General features: G+C 56.4%; 1 protein-coding gene across 1 annotated transcript in view; it reads left to right on the forward strand.

The window, feature by feature from the left end:
* Positions 1-1,700: 1,700 nt before the first annotated feature.
* EXOSC7 (exosome component 7) overlaps positions 1,701-10,851 on the forward strand; it is an 11,521-nt gene continuing 2,370 nt past the window's right edge. Inside the window, exons 1-4 of the mRNA XM_013006136.2 lie at positions 1,701-1,792; positions 1,858-2,023; positions 8,283-8,353; positions 9,577-9,700. Coding sequence (XP_012861590.1) covers positions 1,701-1,792; positions 1,858-2,023; positions 8,283-8,353; positions 9,577-9,700 — 453 coding nt within the window. The remainder of the gene's footprint in view (positions 1,793-1,857; positions 2,024-8,282; positions 8,354-9,576; positions 9,701-10,851) is intronic.

Raw genomic sequence — 10,851 nt, forward strand, 5'->3', positions numbered from 1 at the left:
GGAGTCAGCCGAGGCCAGGGCCCCAGATACAGGGTGCCACAGGCCCTCTGTCTGACTGCCAGCTCTGAAAGGATGGCGCGTATAAAGGAAAACCCAAAACTGTTTAAAAGGCTAATGTTTCCACTTTAAATTAGCCCAGTGTCCAAAAACCAACCAAATGAGTCCTGCTCCCCACCCCACCCCAACAATGGTGTAGTTTTAGAGGTGGACTGACGACGGACAGGCCCAGGGGAGCCTGGACTCTTCTGTGAGGCATTCTCTGGGGCTGCAGGACAGTCCACACATGACTCCCTGAGGGACTGGTCACTCCCAAGAGGAAGCGGCCCTCCATCAGCAGGACCAGGTCAGCACCCTAAGTATAAGGTTTGTGCACACAGGACTGGAAATGTGTTCTTGCGCTTCAGGGATGAGCTCCAACACCGATGGCTCGGTGTTGAAATGAGAACCAGGTTGTGTTTTGCTGCCTGTACAAACGAAGCTTGGTCCCTGGGGACTCGATGAGCTCCCCGTGAAGTTGCTGCTTTTGCTGGTGGGGAACTGAGGCAGGCAAGGCCGGGAGGGGACAGCTAGGTTGCTATCGCAGTAATGACGTTTCCCGGGGGTTAAATAGCGCTGCTGCCGGCTGACAGTAGTAAAAGGAGGCTATAAGTGGAGAAGCAAGGTTATCACAGCGATGCCGTCGGTGGCTTGGGGACCCATTCTTATGCCTAATTAGACTGGACTGACAGAAGGGACTTTTAAACGTATCAGGTGAGCTTCTCTCAGCGTTACATAAATGACTGTCTGCGAGTACCGCCCTGGGACTCCCCACAGGCAGCCAGCTGGCTTGCCCTGGAATCACCTGGCTCCCTCTGGCCGGCCCAGCCCAGTCTTTGGTCACCTGGCTTTGCCTTGAAGTCCCCAGAAGCTAGATACAGGGGTGGGACTGAGGGTGTCAGAAGGAGTCCCTTTGACTTCTGAGCACCCACCCTGGTTCTGGCCTTTGCGGGACAGAGGAACAGGGCGCCTGGGGTGCTTACTTAGCCTCACAGACCTGTCCGGAGTTGTTCAGCCAGAGACCTCCCACATTTCCTGTTAAACCCCTCATGTAGTGCTTGTGGCCAGAGCCAGATCTTGTTCCTTCTTTGTTCCTGTAACTGGCCCTTTCAGTGTCAAGAGGCTGAAAAGCAAATAGCTGATAAAGTAAAGGGGGCAACTTAATATTGGATCAGCCAATAGTCTTTCTCCCTTTGACTTAAAGTTTACGATGCCGCCCAGGCAGACTGCCCGCATGCACTCACTGACTGTGGTTTCTGCATGGAGAGTGCCGGAGTGCGTGCAGTGGCTGAGAGGACAGGCTGGCCTGCACACGTCTACCCTGGGCCTCCCGGCCCCCTGGCCCTGCCCGTGGAGAGCATTTCCTATGCTTTCAAGACACAAGAGTTCATTAACACCGTCCCAAGTTTGGTTCACGGGAGTCCTGGTGGTTTCATGTTGGGCTGCTAGCTGCAGAGCCAGCTGTTCGAAGCCACCAGCTGCTCCGAGGGAGAAAGATGAGGCTTTCTACTCTTGTAAGGAGTAAAAATCTCAGAAACCCACAGAGGCAATTCTGCCGTGCCCTCTAGGGTCACTATGAGTCGGAATCGACTTGAGTTTTATATGCTTAGTGCTTTTGAGGAGGTTCAGTTTACCATCACCCTCTTGGTTCTCGTTGGGTAAAGATGGCCGAGGTTCAGGTCAGTGGGCAGCCCGGCCACTGCACACTGACAGCACAGGCTGGGATTGACTCCCTGCAGGCTGCCCTGGACGCGGCGTGGGGAAAGCGGCTCTTTGTCCCTGGCAAGGTCAACCTGTGCTTCCTGCTGCCCTTCCCTGCAGCTCAGCCAATGCCACGCCCGAGTTTGAAGGCCGGGGAGGTGATGACCTTGGCACGGAGATCGCAAACACGCTGCACCGGATCTTCAACAACGAGAGCAGCGTCGACCTGCGGTCCCTCTGCGTCAGCCCGCGGGAGCACTGCTGGGTCCTCTACGTGGACGTGCTGGTGAGTGCTGCACAGCCCTTGCCCCTACTCACGCCCCGCGCTGTCTGCCCTCAGATGCATGTCCGGTTGTCCAGGTGAGATTAGTCATAAAGTAGCAGTCATTCCCGGGCAACACCGTATCTGCAGGCATTGTCAAGAGGGAGGAAAACACTAGACGCCCTCCAGCTGGTGCCAGGCAGAGTTGGTGGGCAGAGCTGGGACAAGTTTGGAATGACGATAAACTCTGCATCCGCATTTGTGCTTAAGGCCTGCAAACCCTCTAAGGTGACTCCCTGCCGAGGGTTTGACTCACAGTGACCCTGGAGGGCAGAGTCAGACTCCTTAGGGTGCCGAGGTGGTCAGTCTTTCAAGGCGCAGCCAGCCTCATCTTTCTCCCTGCAAGCGGCTGGTGCAATTGAACCACTGACCTTGTGGTTCGCAGCCAATGCCTAACCCATCATGCCACTGGTGCTCTTTCCTTTGTGAGTGGCAGGCCCGCCCCTTACAGGTGGAGAAAGGCAGGTTCAGAGCTGAAGTCTGCAGCCCCAGCTGCTGAGTGGTGGGCGTGGGCCTCGCAGCCTGCCCCTTCCTCGCTGGGCAGCCTCCCTGGAGGGCACCCTGGAGCCTCGCCCAGTTGGTGGGTGGTGGGCCGTGGGCCCTGCCTCCAGCCTCCAAGGCTGCTCCTGGCGTCCGGTCTAGCGCTCGGGCCCCTCCCCGTGCTTTCTCTCCCAAACACTCTGCACCCTGGCTTTTGGCACCTAACGGAGTAGCTATGGCTTTGCTTTTCTGTGGAAACGTGGTGGTCAGGTGCTGGTTCATTTGCAATCTCTTTGTGGTCTTTTTTCCCCCTCCTTTTCGTGACATGACATTGGACTTGAGATTGGCTCTTTCCACTGCTCAGGTAGAGGTCACAAGGGTAGCTGTTGACCCCACGATGAATCTCACGATGAAGTAGATCCTGTGGGCTGATGGTCACTTCCTGAAGAAGGGCGTGGCAGACCCTGAGTGTTGCCCCTCCCCGCCATGGAACAGGGCAGGGCTTTCTGGAGAGGGTAACATGAATTTGACAGCTGATGGAGCCCGACCAAGAAACAGCAGTTGTTACCGTCTGATCCGACAGTATCAGACTGCTTCCATGAGGGCAGTTCTGTTCCGAGTGCTTATGTTCATGAGTGAAAACCAAGTGATCACAGGCCCCGCCCTTTGCTTTTGACTCATCTCCAAGAGTGCCCCAAGGAAGCCCGGTGGTACTCACTGAGTCAGGCACCACAGAGTTGTGGTTCGAACCCACCAGCCTCTCCGCGGGAGACAGAAGAGGCTGGCTGCTCACCTAAAGGTTTATGGTCTTGTTTTGGGAATCGACTCGATGACAGTGGGTTTGTGGTTTTGGAGTGTGAGCCGGACAGACCTTGTGGTCCTGGGCCGGCCAGGTAGTATCGCAGAGGATGGACCTGAGGCCTAGCCTTCTGACCCATAGGACGTGATTCCCCAAGCTCCCCTTGATGTCTGAAGAACACTCCCCTCCTCTCTTCCCCCCTCATTGCCCCCCCCTGCATCTGCTCTGCTGCCCCATGCAGGCAGCCCCTCCGTGCACGCGCACTGGGAGTTGGAAGGGAGACTGGCTCAGTGGTGGGGTTGGCTGTGCTTTAGATTCAAATCCGATGCAGCCCTGCTGACTAGAGGACAGTGTCCCTTCTTCCCCTGCAGGGCCTGTCCCTGCCGTCCGGAGAGAGACCTTGAGTTTCCAGACTTCTGGCATGTGGCTGTCTCTGGTAGTGCAGGGCTGAAGGCCTCAGCTGCTAACAGGGAGGTCGCTGCTCCGAGCCCAGTAACTGGCCCCCAGGAGAAAGACATGGCAACTGGCCCGTGAAAATCACCGCCGGGAACCCTGGGGGCAGTCCTTCTCTGTCCTGGAGGGTCAGTGTGAGTGTCCACTTGGTGGCGGGTCTGGTGGTTTTTGCTTCCTTTCTCTTTTTTTTTAAAGTTCTATTTATTATTCACTTTAAAAATTACTGCCTCATCTTCAGGAAAATTTTTGATGAATTAGAACAATGCTAAAAAAAAAAAGCTGTAACAACAGTGGAATGGACCAGCTTTTGCTACCCACAGAATTGGGAGCTGTGGGGGGTTTGCTTTCCTTCCATGTGCCCGGGCATGTTGGGGGTGGTAGACTTCCCTAAGGGGGGGCGTTTTCACCCTAAATGTGAGAAGCACCCAGAGTCACTGGGCCCATGTTGGAAGCAAAGTAGACCCTGCCTAGCCACTGGGATGGGGGGACAGAGCTCTCTGGTGGTTTATCTTCCCCAGCTGGTCTGGACCTGCCTTAGTCACTGGGAAGCCCCCCCCCCCCCCTTCCTCTCAGATTTGCTCTATGGACACATTTACTTCACCCAGCCAACCGAACAACCGAACAACTCCACAGCCTGCACCAGTCAGAGAGGTCACCCGCTCTGTGCACAGTGGGGTGAGGGCTTGGCCCGCCCACGGAGAGGTTGGTGGGTTGAGCCCACCAGCCGCTCCACAGCAGGACAAGGCCTCCTCACCCATAACGAGGACCGCCTTAGGGAGCTGTCCGCAGTTCTGTCCTAGTCGACTTTTAGGATGGCAGTCGATTTGGGTTTTGTTTGGTTCCCCAAACTGGGCCGTTTTCCTTTCCTTGGCTTTGCGTGGCTCTCCATCAATGCCTGTCTTCCCCTGAATGGGAGGTCAGTCGGGACCTTCAGGGGCACACTGGCCGCTAGGCTGGCTTGCACGGGGCCTGGGAGTGGAGATGAGAAGAAGGGGTTGGCGTGCAGGGCCTGGGGAGAGGGAGGCCTTGCAGCGCTTGGCTGTGTCCCAGGGAGCAGCTGCACAGCATGACTAGCCGCCGGTGTTGGACAAAATCTAGGGAAAAGAATTTCCCCTTCGCCCAGGTTGCTACTAGAGGATGGCGTGTTTTGCCCCAAGGGTGACGGTTCTAGGTGCATGCATCAAAGGGGAGATGTGTTTGCGTTCTGTGTGCTTCCTCCCCCTCCCTTGGGAACCACTGACCTGCCTCTGTCAGTCATATTAGCGGTCCTGCTTACACAGCCCAGTTGGCTGCCTGTGGCCCCCATCTCCCACAGTGTTTGCCCCTGGCAAGACTGGGCCTGCCCGGCAGCAGAGAGGAAGAGGAGCACCTTTACCTGAGGGGCACTGGAAAGGATGCGTTCTGCTGACATCTGCACCCCTGCTCTCCTTATGCGTGGCTTTGCTTTCCCACCTTTCCTGCCAGCCGCCAGCAGAGGGCAGTGATGAATGTCATGCATTCTGCCTGGCACCTGCCTTTCCCAGGTGTGAGGCTACCTGAGAGAAGACAGGCAGTTCGGCTGTCCTGAGGCCTGGAGACCGCTCATTCCTTGCAACCTGTGGAGGAGGCATGTTGGTTGACACCTGCCCCTGGGGACCCCTTAGCTGGTTCTCAGGGTTTGGTGTTCCTAATTTCACTTAATTTCTAGTGATGAGCTCAAACCAACTGAAGTCACTACCATAGTCAGTGTGACTCACGGTGCCCCCTGTGGGTCCCTCACCATGGAGTCAGCACTTACTCACGTGCCCCCTGTGGGTTCCCAAGACTGTCACTGTTCATGGGAGTAGAAAGCCCAGTTCTCCCGAGGAGTGGCTGGTGGCTGGGACCCGCCGACCATGCGATTGCTGCTGACGCACAACTGCTTTGCCACCAGGACTCCTGGACCCTCGGGACCCAAGTGCGTGTTCAGCACAGCCGTGGGACCCAGCACGGGACAGTGGGCAGCGGCTCTGGAGTCTGCAGGGGGTGGGGAGTGCTCTCTCACTGCCACGAGGGACTCCTGCACTGATCAGCGCTTGCTTACAGGACATCGCTTGGTGATGTGGGTGTGAGTTTGCAGAGCAAGAGGTTCCCGTCAGCAGTCCATGCACGGTGTAACACGTGGCGGTGGCAGTCCTGCTGTGCGCCGTGAGCACCTCCACCCTGCGTGCTGGGGCCGGTGCCGCCATCCGGGTCCTGCTTTCTTGGAGCTGCCTCCCCCACAGAACCTGCCATTGAGATCTGGCCTGGTCGGCTGCTCCACCACGGGTTGGCAGACCTTTGAGATGAAGAGCCAATCCTGCCCCTCCCAACAACGTGAAAACTACTCGTAGATAGATTCTACAAAGGAATGAAATCACGGTGAAGCGAATAATACCCTTAAAGCTTGTTCCGTTTCCCCTCAGAGCCCACACACAGACCGGAGAGTTGCAGGTGGCCCGTGGGCCTCGGTTGCCCCTGGGTGTCGGTGGGGGTGCTCACCTGTAGCCCATGCTTGGTTTGATGGTAGTTGAGCCACGGGCTGCCTTCAGGAGCCCAGGGTTCCAGCAGTCTTCTTCAGACGTGTAAACCTGGTCTTTCTTGTGCGACCTGCAGTTGGGTGCCACATTTCTGCCCCACTCTGTCCAGGAGGGTGGGAGCGGGCACCCTCTGTTTGTCTGCCCTCTGGGTCGTGGAGGCTGGACTTGGTTGGGCCCCATTCACTGTTTGGCCTCGTTGCCTCTGCGGGCCTTTGACTTTCCTTACTCTTCGCTCGTTGCACAGGCTGTGAAGAACCTAGTTGTTCCTCACCAGGGCAGGGCTAGAGCGTTCGTTGTCTGTGCACTCTTGACTGTGCCAGGGGACTGCGGGGTGCCCTCCCCTCCCACCATGGCCTTGGCCCCCTCTGACTAGCACTTTCTTTGCATTAAACACGCACTGTGAGACAGCAGGAAATGAGCAGTTTCACACTGGTTCACTCTGGTTCTTCCCCCTGATGAGAGGTGGCACTTGTAGCTGAGCTTCACAGAACCAGAACCTGCACTTTAACTAGAGCCCCCCCCACCCCCCCACCAACCCACAGCTCCGAGCAGAAAGCAGACTGCCCGAACTCCAGCTTCAGGCCCTCACCGGCCTTTTCTCAGGCTCCCAGCTGATTCCGGTTCACAGCCAGGGTTGGGAGCTCTGCCGTCAGACGTGAAGACGGAGAATGGGGGGTGGGAGTGGGGGGCACGCAGGACTCATCCTCCAAAAGTCTGCAAGGGCCAGCCAGTGGGATGTGCAGGGTGAATTCGTACTTCTGTGAAAACACTTAGCTCATACTGAATGTGTGCCAGCCACGCCTCTGCAGGCTCCTGAGTATTAGCTCATCCAGCCTCACACTGCTTCATGAGAGAAGTGCGGTTCCCTCCCGCCGAGGCACACAGCTGAAGTAGCACCGAGGCGAACTGCCGAGAGCCCAGACAAGCCAAAGAAGCCAGAACTCGGAGCCCCGAGACCCTGGGCCGGGTGCCTCTAGTCCTGAGTCCCTGGGCAAACGTGGGGCCACTCATTTTTCAGATACAGGGTCACCCACGGTGGACAGGCGCCAGTGGAGCTGACCAAGCTCCCCAGTGTGTCAGTCTGACCAGGAAGGTCGGCCTTGGGCGTTGCGTCCCTGGAAGTGCTGCTGAACATGGGCGCCTCACTTCCGCGAGGTGGCCAGGAGGTGGCGCCAAACCCAGGTGGCTGGGCTAGCGGTGCAGTGGGCCAGGTACCTGTGGGATTGGGTTTGATGCAGCTGCTGCCGGAGCAGGAGTCCGTGCCCGGTGTCACGGTTGACCTGACTTAGTTGAGTCTGCTGAGACGGATGAGCGCTGGGGACCGGGTGTCAGTAGGGGCCTGCAGCCTGTCCCCTCCGCGGCAGCAGCTGTGCTCCGTGGGGCTCTTGCAGATCGACCAGCAGGCTTCCAGTCTTTGTCCTTCCAAGGTGCCTCTGCACGGACCCCACGCCTCTTACCCATGGGCACCACCAGGGCCCACTAAACACACACATGGAAAAACCACTTTTCTTCCTTGTTTCAGGTTGCAGGGGTTTCTTAGTGCAGACCTCAACACGGCACACCAGCGTGATTTTGCGCCCTTTAGAAGTCAGGGCCCTCATTCTTCTGTTTGCTGGAACCCGCGTTCACTGAGTAGAGCCTCTGTAGATCATCGGGACCCAGCGTAGCCCATGGTTCTGGGTGGTTCTTTCTGCTCCAGCTGACAGCTGGATCACGTCGTGCCAGACACATGGCACATAGTGGCACATGGTGCTGCCGAAGCCCCTCCACCTCCAGGAACTAGGGAGAGGTGTCAGACGTGGGTGCTTCTCTGCCTGCCCCTGGATCTGGCTGGGGCGCCTGTCCGCCACTGTAGCCTTGAGTCTGGAGAGAGGGAAGAAATTTGGCAGGCCTGCACAGAAACCCCTTCCTGTCACACATCACGTCTTCCATTGGGTTGTTTTGTGCCCCGCAGCTGCTGGAATGCGGTGGGAACCTGTTTGATGCCATCTCCATCGCTGTCAAGGCCGCCCTCTTCAATACCCGGTGAGTGGAGCGGAGCTGGCTCTGGGCCCCAGGGACCTGAGCAGACGGGGCGCCCACGAGCTTACATGAGCAAGATCACGTGGGGCTTTTGCTGTGAACCGGTGGAATCCAGTGGTAGGATCCAGAAAAAAGAGAGGTTCCGTAAGTTCACACTCCCTGCGGCAGTTCTCCTCTGAGTCGGAAATGACCCAGGAGCAGCGAGTTTGGGTTTCCTGTCATAAAGAGTGGTATACCATGTTAAAGAAGATTCGGAAACTACAGACCGAGAAGCCAAAAGCAACCACAGGCAGCTGCCTAAACACCTGGCCGGCCTGTCGTCCTCTCTGCTGCCTCAGGGACTGTGCCCACACTTGGGAAACGGCTTAGCCACATGGGCATTCCCAGGGGGGCTGTGTACCAGGCCTGTTGGGGCAGCGCATCCTCTCTCTGGTTTGGAGTCTCCCCCTTCTGTAGAGCAAGCAGTTCCAGGAGAGTGGGCCATACTTGAAAGTAACTCTGTGGGTGAAATGGGGTGACCATCCCATGAGAGCTTCCATCTGATCGTGGAGGGCAAAGGGGGACCCTGGGATACTAGGAAATGAGGATTGGGGACTTGTGAGAATGTCACCCAAGAATGTAATCATTGGACAGCGGGCAAAGACGTGGCTTCCAGGGTGTTTACTATTGTTTCTTTGTGCTGATGAGACATCGGAAACAACCAGAATGTCCCACCAGCACAGGCCATTGAAATCTGCACCTTAAACACACATCACTGCTGGGCAGTCGATTCTGACTTGTGGCCACCCTGTCGGACAGGGGAGAATGGCCCCTGTAGGCTTCTGAGGCCAGAGATCTTCCAGAGGGGCACAGAAAGCCTCATCTTACTCCTGGGGAGCGGTCGGTGGGTGTGAACCACCAACCTTGAGGCTAGCGGCTGAGTTAGTTAATTGTGCCAACCTGGCCGATAATCACATGTGGGGCTAATTGAAAGGCAGAGGGATAAATGGGTGGTGAGCCTCACCTTTCGTGTACTCGGGTCTCTTGCTTTGTGATGGCTGCACCAGGGTGCAGCTGCCTTAGCAGTTCCCTGATTCTCTTGAAAGATTGACTTCCTGCAAGATATCCCCAAGGAGAAGCCACATGGATCTATCCCAATGCAACCCTGGGTGCTGGAGCAGCCGTGTGGAGACCCCTGCTGGTGCTGAGTTGCTTGTTCGTTCACTGACTCAGCTTTCCTCCTCCAGGATACCAAAGGTTCGTGTCTTGGAGGATGAAGAGGGGTCCAAGGACATTGAGCTGTTCGACGACCCGTATGACTGCCTCCGGCTGAGTGTGGAGAACGTCCCCTGCATCGTCACCCTGTGCAAGGTCAGCGTTTGTTTGACATCGGATATGTCTCCCGCAGTCCCAGTCTGTTCATGTTATTGAAACACTGAGAAGTTGCGAAGAAGGGGTGTGTTAGGCAGGGTTCTCTAGAGAAACAAAACCAAGGTATTTATGATTTTATATATATATAAGAGGATAGGTTTATATAGCAAGAATGAATATAACAGCTAATTAGTCCACACAGCAGTACAGAGGGTTCAGTTCAACTTACTTTCATGGACCAGTTAATATACTGGAAGTCCTTCAACTCACAGGGGCTGCTGGGTCCAAGGTCAATGAAACACAGCTGAGGCTTCCCTTGGGCAAGACAGGCAGAGTCAGCCCGCAGACAGCAGGGTGGGCCAGCAACAGTTAGTGAAGCAGGCCTGGATGGGATCTTGAACTCTTATCAATGCAAGGCAACAGGATCCACTATCCTGAAGTTCAAGTGGTGGACACACCAGCAGTGTGGCAAAGCAGGTCTCGAAGGACCTCAAGCTCCAGTGACACAATCCATGGGTTGGCTGGCCCACAGGTATTGTAGCTCACAGGTTGAGGCAGAGAACTAGCTAAAGCATCAGCGCGCTGGTCCCATCACCAGGAGCAAGAGGGAGATGGGATGCTGGCCATCTTCATTGATCTCGGTGGCCCTCCAATCAAGCTGTGACCTGATCAGACTCCACCCACATGTTCCCATTGGCCTAGTTGGGAATAATAACAATAAACCTAACTATCAAAAGGGGCTTGGACCGCAGTGTGGCCATCTGAGGGCTGACTACTGTGTGCAGTCCCTTTGCTTTGTGATTGAAGGTGCGGTGGAGACCCGGGTACCTAGGAGTGGGATTAGAGCAACTTCTACATGCCGCCCACCTCGCCTTGTGGGCCTGTGCCTCTTACTCTGAGTTGCAAAGCCCCAGGCCTGTCATCAGCCTGCCCTCAGCACGCTTCCTGCCATGAGGGTCCGCTGGGGGCCCGTTGCCCGGGTTTGGGGAAGGAGGCTGGAGGAAGTGTTGGGGTATAGTACTAAGAGGGCTTCCGGAAGCCCTAGGAAGTTCTGCTATCATCTAATCCCATCTGTGCACGAGCTCGTTGAGACCCTCCTGCATCAAGTGTGGTCTTCAGGCTGACCCGGAGGTCTGTGCACCTAGCAGCTG

Source organism: Echinops telfairi, unplaced genomic scaffold (assembly GCF_000313985.2).
Source record: "Echinops telfairi isolate 266 unplaced genomic scaffold, ASM31398v2 ScPeMD7_4225;HRSCAF=4972, whole genome shotgun sequence".
NCBI lineage: Eukaryota > Metazoa > Chordata > Mammalia > Afrosoricida > Tenrecidae > Echinops > Echinops telfairi.